This window comes from Achroia grisella, unplaced genomic scaffold (assembly GCF_030625045.1).
Source record: "Achroia grisella isolate CSIRO2021 unplaced genomic scaffold, CSIRO_AGI_Agris_v1 utg874, whole genome shotgun sequence".
Classification (NCBI taxonomy): Eukaryota; Metazoa; Arthropoda; class Insecta; order Lepidoptera; family Pyralidae; genus Achroia; species Achroia grisella.
In genome coordinates, this window is record NW_026713051.1 from 7,020,846 (window position 1) to 7,046,708 (window position 25,863).

General features: G+C 33.2%; 1 protein-coding gene across 1 annotated transcript; it reads right to left on the reverse strand.

Moving 5' to 3' along the window:
* Positions 1-3,157: 3,157 nt before the first annotated feature.
* Positions 3,158-25,830, reverse strand: LOC131853074 (protein SCAI). Its single transcript, XM_059203869.1, has 9 exons — positions 25,733-25,830; positions 24,912-25,094; positions 24,243-24,596; positions 22,082-22,317; positions 20,572-20,760; positions 7,265-7,528; positions 4,580-4,755; positions 3,946-4,143; positions 3,158-3,217 (listed from the first exon to the last, which is right to left on the reverse strand). Exons 1-9 carry the CDS (start codon positions 25,828-25,830, stop codon positions 3,158-3,160), a joined length of 1,758 nt encoding a protein of 585 aa, XP_059059852.1.
* Positions 25,831-25,863: the final 33 nt, after the last annotated feature.

The window sequence follows — 25,863 nt, forward strand, 5'->3', positions numbered from 1 at the left end:
TGACAATGAGTCTCATCGCTCAGTTCTGAATGCGATGAACTGGAAGTAACTGGTATTGTGGCAATCTCCCCCTCCCCCCTCCTCCCACCCCCAGCTGGTAATAATATTCATGAATAAATGTCATAAATAAATTAAAAATAAAAAATATTAAGTGATACGAAGTTCAGCGGGTCATCTAAAAATGACTAAGTGACAATTACAATTGCGATCTCAAGGCCATAGGTCTAAATTGTAAAAATATACATGTATATATGTTTGCGTTTGGGTTTGCGTACGTATGAGTTGTTGTGGTAATTTTGTGACACGTTAATTTTTTTCTTCAATAAGGTACAGTCTCATCTGTGCCACTAAATTATGTAATGTGTTATTATATTAGAAACATTGCACACCTAGTACATTATTGGATTTACGCAACGATTACAAACGAAAATTTAATTCTAAAACTTTCACTTCAAAGTCTATTTTTATATTTAACCTGATATTCTACTGGGTGTGCGATATATAATTAAATTATTAACATCACAACTGTCATTATATAAATAAATATACTTGCTCGAAAATTTCGTAGATAAGTATAGATAGATTTAGCAATTATTAAAATTAAAGTGAGGAATATAGATCTAATATTTCTATACATATCATAGTGTATTATAATTCAGTTCATTTATCAATATTTTAATTTGAAATTTTTAATATACATTTATACATATGTATAGATAACATTATCATTAGTGTTGTATAGTCCCAGAGTATACCTACTTTCTAATAATAGAGTTGTCAATTTACATTATATATATAATTAAAGTAATTTTATAAATAGAATAGTTAATATATTGTTTACACTTAAGCGAAATTGTTTATACATAAATCTTAAGGATAATAATAAATCAATTCCGTTGAGCAAGAATATATTAGATTAGTCTTTGGCTCACTGCTGCCCTCAGTTTAGGTGCAGAAAACTCTCTAAGTCTCACTTATATTATCGTTCATCACAATATTCTTAAAAATGCTCTCTTCGTTAACATTCGTATATTTACAATACGGTTATGAGAAAATTATGAGCCCACAAATCGCGAAGACGCTAATATTTTCTTTGTTAAAGAAATTTTTATGCCAGTTCTTCTGAATTGAATCTGTACCCTCAACTGAATTTGAGTTCAGCAGCGTGTAAAATGTATTATCTAATTAAATGGTTTTATTTGATTTATTACAGCGTGGATAACTAATTCCCGATTTTTATCTGTTTATGGGTCACAAAAATAATGGTATGTCGTCGGTCGAAATAACCTATTAGGTACATTTTGAAACTCCTGCTATAGAGAATAAGCTATTATTAATTAACTCAAGAGATCATATTCTAGATTTATAATTTAAATTATATTTACTATTAAGTCATCTATAATAAAATTATAGACGATAAAATATTACTTGAGGAAAGTTTTATTATTGTGTTAATTGAGCGTTATCGCCGTACAATAATGGGCTATCTTGAATGTCTTCGCGATTAGTGCAGCAATCATAAATCGAATATTAAATGCCCTTTTCCAAAATAAATTACTTTCAGATCATTATTACAACACTTCCGAAGTATATAGTTTAGTATAGTATATTTATTATATATATATACTTTACCTTGTTCTTTTTTTTATAGTTATAATATTACAGAATGAATCCATTTAACATTGAAATTTTAAACACCTTTGAAAATTGCACATACATGAAGACTAAATAGATGTTGCTTATTAATGAGGACACATTTATTAACAATGAATTTTTTTTTTATTTGTTTCTTGTATTTTTTACTTTTTTTTTTATTTTCATACAATACAGCATTTAATTAAAATAACTTCACTTCTCTGTGGATTTATTTAATGTCTATAATCTGAGTAATAGTTTTTATTAAAAATAGAATTTAGCTTTAGTCAGCATCATATCAGAGGAATTAAACATTCATTTTTATCAGATTATATTATAATATTATTAAAACACTTGCACATCGAATCATCACTAATTAAATTTCTTCCTTAATTACGCCACAAGTTCCTTAATACCGTATTAGTTCTGAGTCTTTACTGTATCTCTTTGATGGCACTTTTTATACACAACCGGATTCAATATATCATTGCTGAATATTGGGTCGTTAATATTATAATATAACTTGTATAATGAAACCAAGTAGTTATAGCAGAAACAGTCAACTATATTTAAATATTCTCTAAACAAGTGAATTATGAACGTATAAACTATAGTGAAATGTTTGTATAGAATGGAAATATATCCTTCAATAGTTATCATATTGATCTATTACAACAATTAGAACATTTTCTACATGAAAAACAATTAACACACTACGTCACGCCGCGTTTCGTTTCAGCATGTTTGACACATGTATTTTGGTGGTCACGCAGTATAATATTAATATTGAAATTTGATATAGTTCATTTATTTAATAATAATACATACTAACATATAGAACATTGTAACATATATTTGTAACACTATATCAAGAAATTTAAAACATTTACCTTAAGTTCTAGTCATTATTTAATCGACATTGAATAATTCATATGATTATTTATAATTAATAATACTGTGAATAACAGTTTAAATTGAAAGCATTAACAATATTTCTGTTCATTTAAACTATGATCACGTATATGTGTAACATCAATTGAACAATATATGTCTAACCATATAGAGTAAATATATTTCTTTAATTATCGTATTACATGAGATTAAGAATCAATCAATGTATTATATTATAATAACTACTAATTAAAAGCGTAAATACGTTTGCGTGCTTCTATATAAATATAATATGTTCTCATAAAGATATTGTGGGTAAATATAGTCTGTTATACCTTATTACTAATAACAAGATTATAGTTCTATTAATTAATCTTCTTCAACGGCTGAAACTTAATAACTAATATACTTATTATATGTACTGCATGAAAAGCAGCTAGATTATCTAGATATAGTCCATAAAACTCTCACTATTTTAAAGATTTCATAACATCGTTGCTGATACAATATATTTATAAGCGAATACAAGCTATATATTTTTTAACAGAGCAAGAGCAGTGTAGAAAAATATAGTTTGAACAATAATAATTCACTTTTGGCCATCGGCAAATGAGACGGTTGCGACACGGCATCATTCTCTATTCGCGGGAGGCGCGGCGGGAGCATTCGGGTCCTGGAAGTGATGACGTACCTGAAATTATTAGCAATATTTTGATGTTAAGGTTAGGGCAGGACTTGTATCCATAGCCGTAAAATATATAAGTAAATAAAAAATAGTTCATAGTTCGAATTCAATTATTATGTATTTTCTGAACATGTCTACTTTAAAATTGATTCCATGAAATTGCATCAGATCGACCAGTACGAGTGAAAAAAGAATGAAGAAAACTTGTGCTATTTATATTTTACAGTTTCTGAAGGTAACTTTAGTCGAGTTACTGCCAAACACAAGCAGTGTTGCAAGTTTATGATTTTTAATACAAATGTAGGAATATTTCGTCATACCTTTCTTCAGATTTAATTTAATTTTATTTTAAGTGATACGAAGTGTAGCTATTAAATATTTATTATATAATAGGTACTTAAGTAACAAAATATTATACATCTATTTGGCAGTTTGTATTCACACGACATCTTAATATGTAATGCTGACCAACATTTATTTAAAAGTGCAACTCGCAAGTTTCATGCTTGTTATTGTTGCGATGAGTCTGCTTTCCGAATGAGTGATGGATCCAAAAAAATATTGCATGACTATTCAAAAGTGCTCATATTAAGTGCTGATAACAAATTATTTCTATTTCTCATAAAAATAATCAAGAAAGGGACATCGCTTTCATCACAACAACTATGAAGTAGGTATGAAAGTTGGTAGAGACGAAAGGGCGGATAACAAGTAGTAAAATATAAGTGTATTACTTGTAAATGACTGGCCAAATCCATCACAATATGAAAAAGTGCGGGATGTCCGAGTAGTTCTTCAGGGAGCGGCGGCGCGGCTCGTGTGTGGCATGGATGGTGTTCGAACGCCCGGTGCGTACGTATGATTACCTCGCAGAATATGAACCTCAACACCAACAGTCGTAGGAAGTCGTCGCCCATAAACGGCATATACCTCTCTGGAATATGAATGACACTGCTTTTTAACGGCGACTTATTCATACTAATATAAATACTAAAGTAGGTGTGTCTGTCCATTTGTTATCTAATCACGATTAAAGGTTGAAAAGATCTTAATGAAATTTAACTTGAATGCCATATACCTATATTAAATAATTTTTATATTAAAATAAGCCGATTAAGTCGCGGCCATTATTTAGTAGTCCACATAATAAAGTGTATTTTGTAGCTACTGTTAAGTGTTTTTGTTTAGATTTTTATTTTGGCGTTTTTCTTGTCAATTATAGTCTATATTAGCCTTCAATATTTATTATAAAAGTTGATAACTGAGAACATTTTTAAAATGGATTAAATGGTTTTTGAGATCATCCACCACAAATTATTCTTCTTTATAATACTGATATAATACCAGATTGGATTTAAGAAGAGAAACATTACCTAAGCGGCTCCTGGTGACTAGTTGGGACGCCTCAGCCATGAATGTGTCAATATAATTCTGAGCACGATCCCAATGCACCAGATGCAGTTCGTGGATCTGGCAGAAGTAGCAAAAGGCCGAGAGCGGCGAGTGCAGAAATAGAGTGAATAAGCTGCCTCGTTCCCCGCGATCTGTAAACACATTATACAAATGCAAATTAAAATATTAAAGGCGGATTATTCGCGGATTGTTGTATGCACGAATATATCAAAAATGTTTGTATAAATATTTTATGTTTTTTCAGTAATAGAAAATATTTTATACAAATACAGTCGTCACAAAATTTATCAAAGGTAGACTGTAAACAGTCGGCGTGGGTCACTCTCATATATTTCTCTTGAAGCTTGGTTTGTAAGTTCTGTTTCAGGGGTCCCAGACTAATACCAGCACTCATATTCATGAGTATAAGTTGTATTCTGCGAGGAATCGAACCCGCGACGGTTGGCTGTGAACACCAAGGGTTTCGTTTTTATAGTTCTGTTTCTAGTTCGTTTTATTACGATCATTTGTTTACTTCCTTCATTTTACATGACATTTATTTGCAATACTATAAATCAATTTCCTATCTATAAAGACATCAATATGAACCCTTTAAACTAACCTACAACCTATTACGATAGTTAAATATGTAGATTGGCGATGCATGTTTGATAACATGTACCCAATACTGCCAAATAATACTACACCGTTACTGCAACACACGGTAAGGTAAGTTATACTAATATCTTCTACGTAGTCAGATAAACTTTGCACTTTGAGATGTATCAAGAGTTTCGAAAGTCCTGCGGTAGTACGAGAAATCAAGTTTCCAGTATTGCTGGCTAGAGATAAGCTAGACGCTGCACCTGTGTGTACATACATTTGCAGTGCTAGTCTAATCAATTTCCGGTGTAAGTCTATTTATTAGTACCACAAAAAGTTTCGATTTCTATCGTTGGCGCAGTTAGGTTGCAATGTTTATTACGGAGTTGCTGTGTTTACCATCAGGTTTCATCATTTAATTAGATGATTCTGGTGATGTACCGGGTATAAATATGAAACCGGACTGATTTTTGAAAAAATGTATCGTTTAATACTCGAGACACATAAGGGGGATTTTAAGGCAATTTTCGAATTACGCGACTGAAGAATTCTTCACCTTTTGATCCGAACTAATTTTCAACCCATTTTGACACTTCTTGAAAATTGGCGAAGCGGTGCTCAGACAAAGCGTGGCCCATTGATGCGAAAATATGTTAGTCGGATGGAGCAAGGTCTGGAGAGTAGGGCGGGTGGGGTATGATCTTCCAGCCGAGTCCTGCGAGCACTTCTTTTTCGCTTTTATCCTGTGAGCCTGTACGTTGTCGTGTAGCAAGATTTTACCCTCGTGCCTTTCGTGCCATTCCGGGCGTTTTTCAAGCAGAGCTGCGGTCAAACCTCTCATTTGTTGTTGATAACGAACCTGGTCGACCGTCTGGCCAGGCTTGAGCAGTTCGTAGTATACCAGACCCTTCTGATCCCTAAAAAGGCAAAGCATGGTCTTTTATCCGAAACAATCTTGCTTTAGTGCCGATTTCACCGAAGTACCTGGATCAACCCAACCTCTATGTCGTTTAGGATTCTCGAAATAGATCTACTTTTCATCTCCAGTCACAATCCGGTGCCGAAATCTTTTTCCTTCGAACCTGGCAAGGAGCATCTGACAAGTGGTTTATCGCCACTGTATCTGTCTTTCACTCAATTCATGTGGGACCCACTTCCCGAACTTTAGAATCTTTCCCAACGCCTTCAAGCGTTACGAGATGCACGGTTAGGTCACGCTGAGCTGCTTTGCAAGCATCTTCTGTGTCTGACAAGGGTCTTCTGTAAGTAGCGCTTGCAGCTCTTCGTCTTCGAACTTTTTTGAGTGCCCTTCCACGCGGTTGGTTCGTTACCTCATGCTGACCCGCTCTAAACTTCTTGAACCACTCAAAACATTGTGTGCGTCACAGGGCATGGTCGCCGTAAGCTTCCACAAGCATTTGGTGACCTTCCTCGGCGGTCTTGTGTAAGAAAAATAGAACAGAAGATTTCCCCGCTGAACTTCACTTAACGGCACGTAACCAGCCATTTTCGGCGGTAATTTTAAAATGATCCAATTGCAAAAGTGGCGGCTTTTTGATTGGAACTCATAATAGGATTCCTCAACAACAACATACAATAAGCTTCAGCACCGTAAGTAGACCACAGCGATTTTGGTGGCACTTTTAAGAAAAATCCGGTTTCATACTTATACACCTTGTGTAAATAATATACTAGAACAATCATTAAAGGCACTACAACAGTCACATAACATATTTCATATTATTTTTTTCATACAGGAATATCACGACGACAATACAACGGTTTGAACTTACATAATAAAAATATGTTTTAAAAAATTGAGAAACATATTTTAGCATTTCTTCTTTTATAAATGTATATAGCGAAAATTATCCTGTGTGACTGATTTTGTATTCTACTATCATATTTAAAAAAATAAAAAATACATTTCTAAAACAACTGACAGAAATACGAAATATTTTTTTTTATTTGTAATATACGGGGATCGAACCCACGACTATTGAAAGAAAGTTAAATCTTTAATATATGTGTAGATTTTTAGTTTAATGACTGACTTACCACGAAAAGGTGCTGGGAACTCCGCAGGGGACATCAAAACAACAAGAGGTTGACCAAAGAGTTGTGGTAAGTTTTGGAAGACGTAAGAGTTATCTGAATCAATGATCAGAAACAACGGTCTCCTGGTAAATGGGAACAGGTCGCCTGGATGCAAACAATGGCTCTCCTTGTGCTTCGTGGTTGTTGGAGCTTTCGAATCCCTATTCGATTCCCGGTAAATGTCATTCTTGGATGTCGTTATTAAACCGCCAGCGTCATAGCCACCTATGGAAAATGTATTATTGTTAAAAAATATTGTTACCAGGTATGTGTACACAAACTGCATGACATCATAATGTCCGTTGAGGGGTGGTCCTCGTGCGTTGACATTGTAGAGGACTGAGAAGTCTTGGCTACCATGTAACAATCATGGCTATAGCATGCTGCATTTTATTTGCATTAATACTAAAATATATAATGTATTACCAGGCTCTATTAAAGAACTAAAATTTCCAAAATATCAATCCACTTTATTTAAGGTACTTGCAACCATTGTATGACGTAAAGATTTATTTTTACATATATCGTGGAGACTAAACAAGCATACAACATAAACAACCGTCTGATGGTAAACGGTTACCGTAGTCTATGGACGTCTGAAACTCTAGGGGGGTCACGTGTCGACCGACTTTTAATATGCCCTTTTTGAAAACCCCATGCTGTAGTCTTTAGACAAAATTTCGGTAGGTAATTCATTTCACAATTTAAGTGTACACGAGAGCAAACTCCTCTGAAACTGCACTATTCGAGATTACTTAGGTTCCAATGACGAATTACCTGTCGACAGCGACGCGGGCGAGCTTTGGTTATTATTGATCTTTCCATCATTAGCGAGTGAGTCAGAAATACAATAAGTTATGGCATACTGCAGAAACGAACAGACACACTTTGCTGCAGTTGTCAATGTAGTTGATTAACAACTACACCATAATGCGCTGTAATCGACATTAGAATAGAAAACCGATTATTCTGACATACGTACAACATAATACTTACGTGTAATTATTATAATAATTATAAATATCCCTGAGTAATTCACATAGCACCATCTAATCACAAGTTAATCAAAGCTTGAATTATGGATACTAGACAACACAAATAATTATTTTTCTAAATACATATTTTACGTAGTATATATAGATAACATCCAGACATACATATTCATGAATAAAAATATTAGTACTTTGCGAGGAATCGAACCCGCGGAAATAAAGAGGAATGCTAAACGCCAGCAAATTGCCAATAAAGCAATGTATCAAATGGGATCCTAGTCATAAAATAAACTAACATGCACAGGCTATCTATTACTGAGTATAATCTCAGTCATTTCCAAATATAGCTCGAGCTAGTTGGTCCGGCGAACTTTGTACCGGACTTAAAATCAATAAATGTCGTTTTAACTAATCGCAATAATTGAATGTAAAAGGATAAAAGATTTAAAAATATGGCTGGCACAGCACGATTCCCTCATCTGAATCATCGGTGCCTTTAACATCAACACATGCAACGCATACAACATTATATCAATTATGGCCCGTTTCATCTATCGTATACCACGTCGTATGTGATCGTTCTGTAGGAATTTAGGATTTCTGTTGGATTTTATGACTGTTGCAACGTGCGAGGACAACTTCTTGAGGACAATACAAACATAAAAAATATTTTTAAAACCACAAAGCAATTGTTTTTTAATACATCAGCGAACGTCACTACGCACTGATGTACAATGAAGAAGTGTTGTACAATAAAAACTTAATAAAAGTCGCTTTAAATTGTAGAACAGTATAAAAAAGCTACAATGATCATAAGAAATTAATTAGTACAATGGCGGACTTATCCTATAAGTCGGATTTCTTCCAATTAACCTTTGATGGACTCGAGCGATTGTGGAGTAGTGAAATCAAAAGTTTATAACTGAACACAAGAATATCACAAGGGATAATCATAGATGAATTTATCGAGAAGACTTATACGTTTATATAACTCATAACTATTTTTGTGATCTTTATGTATATATGCTTATAATATGTATAATACAGCAATTTATCCTGAAAGAATGTACCGTATAGAGAGTGAAAGAATTTCTCAAATCGCTGCAATGGTTTCGGAGTTTATTATTGTACTTCTTGTGAGGACGAGAGCTTCAAGTTTTTAGACACTATTTTATAAGTATTTTTTTTTCTTTCGAATGGTGTAATAAGCATAATGGTATATTTAAAACAACAAACATATCAAACGTGTAATAACGCTACAACGGACAAAAGTATATGAAATTAAATAATTATAATTTGAAAAAAAAAAACAGTAGTCACAGAAAATAGTTAGGGCAAAAGTCACTTAAACTACTCTGAAAATATTTTTTTTTTTTACCAAATCTACCATATCATAACAAATGTGTTATGATATGGTAGATTTGGTAAAAAAAAAAAATATTTTCAGATTTTTGAATAATGATTCAAAAATATTATATATTTATTTTCTTTTACTTCATGTTGTATATAATATATTTACAAACTATTTATTAAATATATTATAATCTGTATTTCATTATACAATACTCTACCTACTTACTACTACTATCAATAGATCCATCTATGAAAAATGAATTTATTTATACAGTAATTATTGTATTTCTAAAAGGGTCTTAATCGTAACATCTTTTTTGTTAACTATACCACAGATAAGATAATATTACATAACTGTACACTGTCTTATGTCTAGTATGCATGTTACATAAAAGTTCCGTTAAGCGTGCAACGACGGATCATAAATGTGGCGCTTTGGTATCATGTTTACTTTTATAAAACACCGCCCAATAAGTACGTAAGTATGGCGTCTTTCCTGCAGTTTTTAAATTACATTTTTAAAACTGCCTTTAGTTTTTTACATTACATTACATTTAATTTTTATTACTTAATATTAGTCTCGTGGTTCAGTGGTTTGCTACTTGACTTCCACCTCAATGATCGTGAGTTCTTTTAGGTGAAGCTTGTTATCAGTATATGTATATATCTAGTACCTATATGTTTAGTAGTCCCTATATTTTAATATATAATGCGAAGTGTGCGCTTGTGGTACTACAATGGCAGTTGATGGCTCTAGTTATCCTGGATAGTAATCGTGACGATCCTGCAGCCGAAATACCTTCCGCTTCGATTAATAGAACTGACATGAGACTCCGCATATATATTTCAGAGCATTTTAATCTCTGCAATTTAGAAAACATATTTTGTGCGTTTTGCCAAAATAAGACGATTTCCGTAAAGGAAAGATCCTTCATTGTAACTTGGAGTTTCGTTCTGAATGTATTTAAGTGCATATAGGAATGTAGTATAGTATATTAAAAAGTTTGAAATGAAAGTTAAATTTAAAATGTCAAACATTTTATATATAAATTTAGTACTGAATAGTACTGATCTAAAGCAGTCTCTACACAGGCTACTGATCTGTAGTACGTATTGTGTATAAGAGACAGCTGTCAATAGTTGGTATACTACAGGATTTGCCACCTTTCATTATTTACAATAGGTGGATTGAGCCATATTTGGTATGGTATGGTAATGGTAGAAGCGGAAGGCGGCCTGCTACCTCCATACCAGATCCTCTCGTCCGGCATTATCACCTTGTGTCCTTTACATTACATGAGGGTTATTACGGGCGTCACGTGATAACGTGATGTCAATGGAGCTCTTGACCACTTGGGACGGTATTGTTTGTTTGCCATTATATCTATCTTTATAATATTATAAACGCGAAAGTTTCTAACTAAAGATGTTTGTTACTCTTTCCCGCAAAAACTATAATTATACATCAAAATAACAGATAGTCTATATTATTTTTTTATTGAAATTTAGTAGCTAGTATAAAATAAGTTTAATAACTTTTGTAAAAGAGCAACATACAAGGATTATTGTTCTTGCGATGATAAGAAAAAAACAATTAATCATAAGACTAACAGTAACAGTAGGTACAATAAAAACATATGTCTGTTATAAAGTGCTTATACAAATATTAAGTTTATTTGAATAAACATAATTTCTACTAGTTTAAACGAGCAGAAGTATATAGGAATTTAATTAAACATTTAGAGGCTAATATTCATAACGTAGTTTTACAATATTATGTATATACGTAAGAATTTAGATTTTTTCTCAAAAATAGTGAATAGTATGTAGATACAAGTATTAACTTGCAGTCCCCAAATTTCGATTAGATAAAATTAATTGGTTATATCGAAATAAACAAATTTCACAATATGATATCAAAACACATTTTAATATTTTAAAATGTTTATTTAGCGATACTTATTGAATAAAGCCTATTACTCTGTAAACGCTTTGGGAGACGACCTTGTATGGCGTTAGTTATTCAGACTAAATATTTACGATATTTTAAATATGTTATACATATAAGTAATTTAAATGCTGTGTTATGTTATTAGAGATAGAAATTAATATAGAAAATATAACATTAAAAGAAATGTTGTTGTTTACATTGCCAGTTCTTTTAAACTGAAGAAGCTAGCTGAACTAGACGGTAGAAACAAACTGTGACTTGCTTAAGATGCCGAAATAGTCGTGCACGTTTTGAAATATTAATAAATTAATGGTTTACTGAATATTTATTGGAATAGAATAGAAATTTTTTTAGTCAAATACTTTAAAACATAAGCACTATTGAATACATATTTTCAGAAAACTATCTCATTATAAGAAGAAGGAGCTAAGACATTTGCGTTGCAACATAACGTTTTAAGTTAAAATCTGTGAAAACAAACTATCAACTAATTAGTTGCAGTTAGAATATTAAATTGTGCGTGTGGTGGCCCGTAAGAATAGCACCACCCCCTCTCTTTCCGTGGGTGTCGTAAAAGGCGACTAAGGGATTCATCAACCGGTGGACGCGCAGCAGCATTCTACTGAGTAACTACCATCACACCGCGATCGCCAACCCGCATTCCAAGCGTGGCGATTATGGTAATATCCCCCCAAATGGATTTACACCCAAGGCCCCGGCCCCCAGTCCCCGGCGGTCCCGCTAGTCTAGACCTTTGTAGCGGTTATGGAAACGGCGGGGCAGGGGGTGCGAAGAATCTCCGGGTAAGTCCAGGCTACCACAAACGATCATCACTGGCCCTGGCAACATACAACGTTCAAACATTGCGGACTGACGAAAAGCTAACTGAACTGGAGAAAGAGTTTAGCAGATTGGATTATCTGAAGTCCGAAAAAAGGGCGAGGACTCGATAGTCCGGCAATCTGCTTTACTTCCGGGAGGGCGATCAACTGTCCCAAGTCGGTGTCGGATTCCTCGTTCACAAGTCACTTGTGAATAATGTTATCAAGGTCGAGAGCGTGTCGACTAGGGTAGCGTACCTGATACTCAGAATTATCAAACGGTATTCGTTGAAGGTCATCCAAGTGTACGCTCCAACTTCGACGTACTCCGACGACGAGGTTGAGGCTAAGTATGAGGATATCTCTAAAGCCATACATAGTACAAAGACTTATTTTAACGTTATCATGGGGGACTTTAACGAAAAATTGGGCAAACGAAGCGGTGATGAGCTGAGAGTGGGGCAATTTGGTATCAGTGATCGGAACTTCCGAGGTCAAATCAGCATTCGACCGACTTCATGGAGAAGGAGAGCCTCTTTATGATGAACTCTTTCTTCAGGAAGCCGAAACACTGGAAATGAACGTGGATTAGTCCCGATGGTGCCACAAAAAACGAGATAGATTTCATCTTGTCAACGAGAAAACAGATTTTCAATGATATCTCTGTGATCAATGCCGTCAAAATTAGGAGCGATCACCGGATGGTAAGATGCACATTGAATTTGAATCTGATACTCGAACGATCCCGACTGATGAAATACGCTCCGCCCTACATCTACACAGATCCAAAACCCCGAAAGCTTTCAGCTAGAATTGCAAAACCGTTTCGAATGCCTTGGTGACTGCGTTGACTTGGACGATTACAACAACAGGTTCGTGGAAACTGTCCGTGCGGCTGGGTCTAAGCACTTCAAAATACGCCGACTCATGACTTACGCTATTTTAACACAAATTGTGTAAAGATCGAAATCTCCAATAATGTAACCCAAGGTTTGTTTATAAATTTAATTGACGTGCCACCACTAGAAAAACCTCTTTAATATGTACCTCATATTAACGATTGCTTCAATACCTGTATATAACTTTTAAATTATTCAATTTGGACATTTAATTCGAAAAATCCAAATTGAATCTAATATTTAATGTATTAGAAAAAAACCCACTCAGTTAGCTATAAACCAAAAGCGATGTAGGGGATTCACTGGCGTAGGGGAGTAGCAGTAGTAGCAGCAAGATACAATCGGGGAAAAAAGCGATAGCAGTTGCATCGTCAGGAATTGCAGCAACTATCTTAAAGGATGGAAAAACTGCTCATTCTACTTTTAAACTTCCGCTATCTGTTAATCAACAATTGAGCAACAATCTGCATGTTATATCCATAAAATAGGGTCTCTTGATAAACTATTACAAGATACCTCATTGATTCTGTGAGATGAATGCACCGTGAGCCATAGAGGCTTTGGATAGAACCTTAAAACATCTTAGAAACACCTCTGCTCTCATGGGCGGGATTACTTTTGTATTTCCTAGAGTAATCTGACGGACTCTCCCTGTCATTAACATCGTCTCCCTTATGAAAAACAAATACATGAATGCTTTTATGAAAACACCATGAGCCTCTTAGGCTCATGGTGTTTTCAAGGTGGCTTTGGATAGAACGTTAAAAAATCTTAGCGGAAATTATTTTTATATTTGCTGAAAATTTCCGACAAACTCTCCCTGTCCCAACATCGTCTCCCTTATGAACTTTAATTGAAGGTTTAAAATTACGGACAAATATGAGCGTCGAGAGCTCATTATCATGAAATCACAAACACTGATTTCTTAACTTATTAACTTGGGAATGGAATGTTTCCGACTCCAAATTTAAACAAAAATTGTGATATCTTTCTGGATGAGTTCCTAGGTCAAATTGTCCATAATTTAGAAATTTTAATAGATGCTGCATACCCTGATATCGAGAATTTGCACGAAAAAGGTTTTCATTGGTTCTAGGGAAATAGTGTTACCTAAGTATGATACTATCAACGAAATAATCTGATTATTCAAAAAGTTCCCGGATAAATAAAATCTTACAAATAAATCGACAGCGTGACTACTATCGAAAACGCAGTTATTATCCACAGGAATTTTTACTAAACCCTTCTAAACTGCTACCATACGATTTGACGTCAAAAATCGGAATTTCTCAAAAGCATGATCCAATCATGATTTTGAGAAATGTAAACCTATCAGAGGCTGCTTACTAAGGAATTGAAGGACAATTTAAATGTAGCGACCATTACCAGCGGTTTCCGGTTAAAATATCTTCTAAGTAATAGCCCTATGTATGTTTTGATCTTAAAAAACTACTCGGATTTTGATGCGTTTTTGTTTAAAAGACAGAATATAAATATAATGAATCAAGAGGAAGGTTTAGGATATATAACGTCCCACTACTGAACACGGATCTTTAAACGCGCGATATATATATATATTTCATGTCCACGCGGGTGAAGCCGGGGGAGGATAGCTAGTGTGCCTTATAATTGCTCATAGTCTTGGTATTGTAAAGTTTAAAGGGTAGTCTAAACAACTTTTACTCAAAACTCATTTATATTTACTTGAAACTAAGTAGACACGAAATCAGGGTTTGTAAAAAAGAAAAACAATGGGTCTAGAAGATATTTTACACGCATCTCATGTTCGGTAAAAGATATTATAATAATAACTCAGAATACTTAAGTACATTTTTTTTGTTAATATTTTACTTACTAAATTTATATAGCAAACACTGGCCGATACAAACAATTATAGTCATGAATACAAGTGTTTAGCACTGTGCGAGAAACAGAACCAGTAATCAGAAAAGAAGGCGGTATGCTAAACAGCTTGACCCCTGAATCCATATATTTACTCAAATTAGGAAATAACTTGAATTTCCCTGGCAATGACCGTGACAGGAAACGGAAGTAGAATTGAAAACACTAGTTTTATAATGTATAAATATTTGTTAAAGTCTTTGCAGGTAACTGATGAAAAGATTGTGGATAGAAATGAAATAAGATATGATATTAAAAGCAGCGAAGAAAAGTATGAGGTCTGCAATGCCATCTTGTAATATTGTGAACAAGTCATTACTAGGTAACGGTATTGCCGGGCGCCAAAGGCAAGTGCACCACAACCGCAGAAAAAAGAATGTAAAGGAAGAACAGAAGGTAAGACAAAAATAATAATTATAAATAAAAAAATATTCCTAAAAAGAACTCTTCGTCCAGACCTGGTTGAACCGTAGTTGAAACAGGTTGATAAAACGAAGAGAGCAATGAAAAAGATAACGAAATTACAAAGTTACTGAGGTGCCTTCTTGTAACAGCGTTGAAATATCATTGATGTCATAAATAGTAATCAAGGTAAATTTCGTGTTTATATAATATGTACGAAATATTAGTAGCAACACTAGTCTACTTTTAGAATGAATTATTGTATGCCGAATGAATGGTATTTAGAAATTGTAATTATTCAAAAGTACTTATTTACTCCAATAAAGATGAAATCTATTCTGTTCTAATGAACAATTATTTTGCTAATACTATTCATATGAAAGTTTAAATATTAGTTGCTGAAACAGCTGGACGGACATAAATAAAATTTGGAACACAAAGGTCGTCCGAGTTCTAGGGCATTATTAATGGTTTACAAACAAATGTCTCTTCTATTTTTTATGTTGTTTGTTTAGTCTCTACCTACACACACCGCATCTATTTGAACAATAAAGTATAGTAACAGATAATTGTTATTCGAAATGACTCTGCAATAATCGGATTATACCTACGCAGAAAATGCACCATCCAACATCATATTGTTTGTTGTTTACAATATTACAAAAAAAAAATAAGGGAAACAATATAAGACTTAAAGTAAAAACTATTAATATTCTAGCTTTATTCCTATTGAAGGTTGTTTCTCTTTATGGAAATTGTTTTTTTTATTTCTAAGCAATTTGTTTCATTTGTACCAAGCAGATAATCTCTTCTGGCAATATTAGAGCATCATGGCTACTTCCCATGAGATGCACTTCATAAAAGCTTAACGTTGCAGAATGAAATTATGGGTATCCAATGAAATTGGTTAAATAAAAATGTTTGTCATAGGCCGTCAAAGAACGATGAATTATTATATGCCGAATTAATGGTATTTAGAAATTGTAATTATTCAAAAATTCTTCTATTCTTCAATAAATATAATATTGTTTTTTTTTTATTAATTGAAATAAAAGTATAAATATAGTGATTTAATAACGAATATAGTGATTTAGTATATGTAGAATATTATCTACTATATTATAATATCGCAGATTCAAACAATTAGCTAGTTTAGCTAGCTGAAGGGACCAGAAATAAAATAAAAGTATCAGATACAAAATATATCGGCAACAGATCAAATACTATGAATGAATATTTGTAGTATGAAATTTTATATTTTACTTTTAAATTCATCTTTTCCTTTGGCATCCTCTCCGGAAAATTGAAAGTTAACAATAAATAACTGCAAGCTAACGCAGTGTACTCAGAATATTCGGAGTGTTAAAGGTATTTTATAGATTTTAGTTATTCATTTTTTAGATATTTTATAACGTATAATAAAAAATATTTTATTCCTTCAAGTCCAATACATGTGCTCTGTTCAGAGTAGTGTTGATATTGAAAAGAGGAATGAATCGCTCTATAATTCTGTACCCGTTAGAACGCCTTGACAAGTATGTTATTGAATTTTATAAAATTATATTTTCAGTCCACAAACGGGAAGTTAATTCCAATCATAGTTACAAAACTGTGTTCAAATAATTTTATATAATGTTTTACACAATATTTATTGAAAATACTCCAATAAATTAAATATCGTATTGTCTGTTTATAAATTATTAAAACATATTTTCATGCATCAATTATGATTTGTATACATTTACTGGGTATTGCTTTATTGGGCATTGTGCATTATGATACATATGGATACTGCCGCATTACACAGTCAGCTCTACTATGCTTTTACTGTACTGTATTTTATTGGATTTGCAATTCAGGTAGTCAGCCGACCTCATAATAAGTGGTAACCAGTAACTCTCTATTTTTAGTAATACATTTTGTGTTTATTTTTCTAAAATATTTAATTTATTACTTAAAAAATAGTCTGATACTTCTGACTCATTGTTTATGATGCCCAAGACTATAGCCATCACGCACGTTACGACACTGGTGGTGACTGTTACCTATATACATGAACTCTACCACAGATGCGCTGTAATGTGACGACTAATGTGAAACTGTATTACATTTTCGAATCAGTAAGCAATTGCAAAACTGACTTACTGACTGCCAACATGGTATCCGGCCCGACCGTTCCACGGCTTACTGTCCTATTGAACATATGTCACGGAATCAGTGGACTGTGGCAGCCAGGTTGACGCAGCATATTTCCATATAAGAAAAGCATTCTATAGTGTAGGCAACGACGTATATCTTTAAACTGTCAGTTGCCGGATTTTCTCCAGCACTGAATAAATTCTTCTGCGACTACTTTCACAATCAATGCTAGTATGTGCGGTATAATGGAAGCTAATCTGAACCATATTACGGGTAATTCAGGGTAAAATAGCATTTTTGAAATTTTTGACATTTATCAATGATGTGCCGGTGGTAGTCACTACTGCGTGCTGTCAGTGCTGTTGTTGTTTGCAGACGTCTTATAATGACCAATTTCTCTGATTGCGAGCTCCTTCAGAAAGATATTATGATTTTTTTAATTGGTGTGAAAAAAACGCTTAATTTTCAATGATCCAAATACGTATTTGTATATTTGTATGTGAATATTTGGTGTCAATAATAATATAACTGTAGATATTTAGAGAGTAGTAACAATTTTAAACAAATACAAACTGTGATATATATAATTACATATATAGATGGGTTTTAACTAAAGTGTGATAAGGTAGATATAGCGAATCCCCAAAATGTTGGGTACTCTAACCGATTACAATACGAATATTGCAAGAACTTTGTGAAAATTTGTGAGCGGTTTATTATAAGACTTTATTAATTGCAATACAGGTCCTCTAAGCTTGTAACTACACAATGTAACGAGTTGAACAGAAAGATAATTAAAACAACTAGGATGCAGCAACTATCCATCCACTAACTAACAACATATAAATCTCTCTGTTTGTCTTTAGTTGAGAAATACATTTACGTATATATAGTATATATATAGTTGTTTAATACAAATTTAATATTCTTTGTTCTACGGTACGGTGTTTCTCATCTCTACACCCAATATACTCATCTGGTATATTTTGTGTACTTCTCGGTGATATAATAATTTATATTATATGTATGTTAATAATAGCTGATTGGTGAAGCTCAAGTGTCTCAAGCCCCTTAGTAGTGTTTTAATTTTTCGTTTTTATGTATCTGAATTGAAGCGCATAAAAGGTGGGAAAGAGGCAATACAGTTATCTTGGACTAGGTATGGAATACCCATAACGACGTATGCTAGTAACAGCTGTACCAATATACTAAATACGAATAGCAGATGAGGAGGATAGAAAAACAACTAGATAACAAAAGTTATGCATGCATGTACTCCGTGGCCTAAATCTATGTTTAAGTGGAGTATTAAACTACTAGGTCATGATGTTCTTATAAAAATTGTGAGCTGGAGAAATGAGTAGAGTTAGTCATTGGGTTGTTACGCTCTTATGAAATTTTCACACGACTATCATGATACGAGTATGTATGTAAACCAATATGTCACAACGCTCTTTTAAATATTTAAAATGTAAGTTGGGGAGACTACCACCTGGTGGTCTTACGCTCTTATGACAATTTCAAGTAGTTGCATTTCTTGTGAACGGAGAAGAAAATTACAGGATGTACTTATGTATACTGATGTATGTAAGCGACGGTTACCACTTATCATCAGATAGACCATCAGCTTGTTTACTATTCTAATTATATTAAAAACATGCCGGATCAGTAATCATTATGCACCATAATCTCAGGATAATCATATAAATAAGTAGAAGAAAAATCACTTGTGTGTTCTACCGAATTTATCTGTTATTAGCAATTGTTTGTATTATATTATATTATGGGTTGACTTAAATCATTGAATGAAACTCCGGCCAGTTTTTTTTCTGGAAATTACAGCATGGGGTTTGCCAAAAAGAGTATGTGTATTAAAATATTTTAAAGGTGGCAACGTGACCGTGGTGTTTCAGGCGTCCATACGCTACGGTGACCGTTTATCATTAGGTGAGCAATATGATAGATTCCCCATATCGTAGTGTAGCAAAAATGCAGTATGTTATCATTTTAAAAATATTATATTTAGCAAACATAACAAGCTATATGCTTTTCAGACTAAAAATGATAACTATCATATGTTTGGTCTGAAAAAGCATATAACATATACAAGTTATTTTTTTCTAGAATTATTTTTTGATGTTTGATTATTAAAAAGGAAATAAAAGCCGTTGCCGACTTTAAAAAGTATATTATACGTACTCTCAATTCTTACCCTTGTCACTAATAATAGTCAGGAACAAGAACTTAATGAATTCTACAGTACAGATGTGTTTTATTTATTTCCGGATATAAAGCACTATTTCCGTAATAGAGATTATGACATTGTTTACAACTGTGGTCTGTATTTATTCGGAACTAATCTGTACACCGTTTTACACTAATATCAGAGATAAAGTTATATTATAATGACGGAAATTGAACAGTAACATTTAAAATAATAAAAATCATGTACTTACCTGAGAACGTGCTTCGCACGACGTTTCATAATTCATGAAAAATCGCCTATTTTTCAGGGATATACACTTACATTTAGTTTTTTTATATAAAGCACCTATCCCCAATCTCTTTGCATCACAACAAATTGAAAATTCAGTCCTGTTACATACAGCGGTATCTCCAGCATTTGTGGACTTTCCATTGGCAACGTTCGAACCACAATGCAATATATTTGCACATGTAGTATATTTGCCGTTCCATTTACATAAGAAATATACAGCCTATGTACTCGTAGACATCAGGAATTTGAAATTTGAACCTTACACAGAAATATTTTAGGTAGGTTTTTTATCTAATTAATTACTACACTTACCGTCCTCAGAGTTCTTCGGTGGTTGTACAATTTGACCATCTGATGAGATGTATATGAGCAGGGCCCCATAAAGCGGCAGATCCAAGCAGCCACTCGCGAGGTATACTAGCAGTTGGCTGGGAGACGGCTTATACAGCAGGTACTTGTGAGGGTTAAGAGGTTTGTTTCTCCCATTCTCTAAATAATATCCTAAAACAACGATAGGGTTCTGGACAAATAGTAAAGGGTTTGTATTCTAAGTAGGATATATATAGTAAGGATATATTTAAATCGGACTATAAATATAATAGCATTTCTTCGATAAAAATGAAGATTTTTTAAGCAAATTATAATGACAGGCAATGGGAAGCTGTAACCACTGCTTAAAACAGGAACAGGATCTTGTAACAATACATAGTAACTTCCATATACTTGTGGTGCAACCCGTGGCCACATAATTGTCCAAAATATACAAATATGGATCTATATGATAGTCTGTCTTAATTAGACAGCATTGTGTCGCACAGCTGGTAGGATTACAGTATGATCTAAATATATGTAAACGCCAGCCATATATTGTAGTTTCGCAAGTTGTGCCAAAGATAGGTATAATTTTTACCAGACTTAGACTATAAAAATTACTCCAGTCTCGCCTGTTTCATACACCAAGCAGCTTCATAAGCTGTGTTTCAGTTATAGGATGATTAGACATCCTATATCCTATAATTTAGGATAAGAGACAACATCATAGTTCTAAGGAATGGCCACGCATGAATGGGGTGTCGCATGATAATGTAATATCCGTAGTGCTGTTCTTGTATTTAGGCGACGGTTATTGCTTACCATATGGACCTTCAGGTTATTCATATAATGCCAATTATAATACATAAAAAAGAGCAAGTCACATGTAATTCTAATTAATACACTTCGAATCAACTGCAGTTAATAATATAATAAATAGTAATAGATCGAGCTGCAATGATTATAAATTAGCTAAAAAACTGTTAAATTTTATTTTAAATGCAGTATGATAACTTGTTTAAGTCAAAAATACGCAATAAAAATTATATTAACTATTCTTGCAATGAAATTATCCATTATTACAGACGCCAAGCAATCACTAATTGGCCACTGCTTCTAATTCACCTTGTATTACTAGGGCTGTGCAATTTTATGGACTAGTTGGAAATAATTACAGAATACTTTCTATTTTCTAGTACAAGCAGAATTCACAATAGTACCGCACAGAAATGACATCAAAAAGATTTAAATGGCTTGGCACGTTAAAGGATTCACGTTACTAGATATGATATTCACGATAATTTGTAATTTGCCATACCAGCAAATTGCTGCGTTTTAAGTAATTGGTACACTTGCAGACATTTTTCAAACGCAATAACTTATTACAAACTTAGAAGTAGTAGTTTATTATAAACGTAGAATATTATAACTGGCACATAGGTACACGACATAAATCGTAATCATAAAAAAATATCTGATAGACACATTTTTGAGATTATGTAATATTTACCTTTGTTGTTGGGAGCATTGGGCGTCGATGTAAATTTCTGACGGGGTGAATCATCGTATATCTGGTGTATCTCGCCGGTTGCCTCCCGTTCCAATGTTTGCAGCATCCGGTACATATCTATGGTCAGTTCTGAGAATTTGACCTGTTGGGAGTTGCTTCCGATGATCAGTATTTCGTGTAACACTAGCGACATGTTTGAATTACGCTCCACAGGCGGCGTTGTCAACGGCGAGAGTCTGTAAGAAGGTCAATTTATTAACACGACCCATATGGCGCAACTAACCATGGTACGGTCTTGGTTTCGATGAGTGGTCAAGTCACTTACACTATGTACCCGCTACCACTATTCTATATTATAAGTATAACCGCTCGTACGCGTAACAGCAATTAAAAAATGATAGAATCTTTTAATTAGTAAATATATTATATTTATACTGTATACGCTGTATTGTAATTTGTAAAAAAACGGTTCTTTCAATATTACAAACAACACTCCAATTTTATTTATATGTATACAGATAACGTACAGATAACGAAATTTAATTGTACGATTTCATGACAATCGGTAATACTGAATATGGCAAGATTTACACTGGTTTTTTGAAGCTAGCACTAATGTTCAGTTACATTTAGGCCCAGACAGGTGGAAACAATACTCACAGATACATTTTATCTGACATCAACTGCCATGAGATGGAAACGTCGCAAAAGTGATAAGACAATTTGCCCATTAGTTTCTATTTCGTTCGAAATTTAACATGAAGATACACCCATAAACTATGGGTATAATCTATACATATTAAAATATTACCGTGGTAAACGTAGAAAGTAAAATATTAATGTGTTTCGGTCGAAGGGCAAGATAAGCCAGTGAAATTATAAGATCCATATCCTATAATTTGGTATGACATTGTAGTTCATAATGCCCGTAATAGAGCACTACATATATAAGCTAGGCATACCTTTTGTTTCCCAAATATAGGATTAGTTCTTAAGTTAGATTAAGCTGTAAATAATGTAATGTCCCGAATACAGTTAACTTTATTTTTAATTATATTCATTCCAGTCCTTCGGGAGTTATTGTACTATCTTTGGCCCTTCAAGAATTTGGGGCGGGTGATAATAACCCGATGACAACCGCGGATTGAAGTGGTCTATTATATCATCAAATGGTTCTGTTACCAAAAATGTTACTTCCTTTTTTATATAAAATAAGTAGAATTTTTAATTTGGATACTAACTTGGTCCAAATTATATAAATTACGGTAGTGAGCCCATTCTTAAAAAATATTAAGTAGATACCGAGCATATTCCGTACAAATATCTAACAAGAGATTTCAATATGCATGTATACAAAAAAGACTATCATAATGAGTATGAGCTTTACATGGAAGCTTAATAGAATGTATGATATGTCCAGAGCGTTTATTCTACAAAGCACTATAAATAAACGTGATAAAGTACAATCCGGCTTGCGTGCCGCTGCTGCCCTCTCGGATATTACCTTAAACAAATGTTATGAATCGCCAGTGAAGGTAGTATCTGACTAAAAGGATACCATACCGATGGAAATAAGAAACAAGTTTGAAAAAACACATCCAGATATTATTATTACGATGCTTATAACATTTGGCTAATACTGCGGTCACTTCATTTTACGCAAGACTTCCAGGTTCTATTCTTACTTATTATAAACATTTGTATTACATAACTACTGTACAATACAATAAGTGTACTGAAACAAAACTTGTTTAAAAATATATTTTACTTTTAAAACAGTGTCATATTCTTTATTGCACTTTTAAATACATAGATTAAATTAGTTTTAAAAACACAGTTTAGCAAAAGACGACTTATCTCTAAAAGAGACCAGTCAACCCAAAATACCATGACACACGAAGTAGTAAAATGATATTAACAATGTAGTATATACAAATATTATCCTAATTCATACAGATGTTTCTACAACGAACCTTAACAAATAAATAGTAAATGATAACTTTTCTAGTTACCATTGTACGATTTAGGGCTATCACACAGTACTGGAATCCATCGAACGGCTGCCGTTTGGCATTTGTAATTTGTAAATGTATACGACTCGTCCGACCGGTTCTATTAACGTACGAGTACCTTTATATATTATAGATATGACTAAACGTACCTGTGGGACAGAGTGACTGGATAATTGTCTGGGTGTAAGACAGTAATGACTGGCTCCATTTGTATGAAAGCCTTGACCTCGTCTACAACCAGGGCCCACTCCATCTGATCATCGGGATCGTACGTGATTCCGTAATCAATGATTTGTCTATCCAATTCTTTAATAAGATCCCGCACAAGCTTTAACTTCTTCAGTAGCAGACATACAACAATAAATCGAGCATAATATCTCAATTTCTTTACCATTAATTCACATTTATCTTCCTTACTAGCTTTTGTGTAATAGCATCTTCCTCGAATGGCATAGTAGAACGAGTAAGCCTCGTTCAGGTAACCGGTATTGCTCGTTCGGAGGCTGAAAAAAATCCCTTGTAATTTAGCATTGAACCATATTTCATTAAATTGTATCGAGCTGTTTAGATATGGCGTGGATTGTTTAAGCATTAAAGCTTCTGAAAGTACAATATCTTCACTATGTTATATTAAATAAAATAATTAAATAAGTGAGACTTCTTTTTTTCAATAAACTTAACAAATATATGTTATATTTGTTTTAACAAATATATAAAATAACAAATATATGTTATAGTTGTGTTACTACTATTGTGTAAAGACTATTTCTCTAAATAATCAACAATAAATATCTACACTGCAAAACATGTGTACTTACTAAAAATGGTAGTATAGCTGGCCAATTTTAGAGGCAATTTCCCCAATTTGCCACCTTTTGAGACCATATTTACTATCCAGAATACAGCGGTGCTTCTGTTGAAACTTCCACAATTTTGTGTATACGTCGAATGTACGACCAAAGTAGGAATGCCATTGTTTATGGCCATATTGGGGGAGCTCCCTAAAAATTAAGCAATTGATCAAACTGACTATCCTATAATAGAAAGCCTCAATTAATCATACTACGCATTTTACGCGCATATGTAATACGAGCAAACCAATATATAAGTTAATATAACATAAGTAATAAGAATATATTTAATTATAATTTTAATAGAAAAATAATAATAAAATCAAAACATATATATTTTGTGTATATATATGTAGATACAGCAGAACGGAAATCAAAAAATATTGCAAGAATTTGAAGTATTAAAAGATAGCAGTGTCAAAGTGATTACAAAGCTTGTAAAGGCACCTCTAGTCGAAGATAATAATTTAGTTCTAAAACTCTGTAGGGAGTGTATTCCATAATTGGGCAGCTCGTACAGTAAAACATTTAATGTACCGGTGACTCTTATATTACTGTAAAATATTATCAAAATCTGTTCAGTAGTTTTTGCGTGAAGGAGTAACAAACATCCATCCATACTAACAAACTTTCACGTTTATATGTAATATTAATAAGATTATACACTAAACACTCATCATCACAAGAAAGATTTCATTATTTAAACGATACTCGTACTTTGAAGTGCCAGTTACATTTATAATAATTTGTTTTTGAGAAAAGTAATAAATATTATCATATATTCATACCTGAGACCGTTGAATAGTTGTTTAGATTTTTCCAGTAAGTGACAGAATTCAATGATCACTTTTCTTTCGTGTTCGTCTAAGGGATTCATATTTTCCATTGATTCAGAGTTGTGGTTCTTGTTACTTTTAGT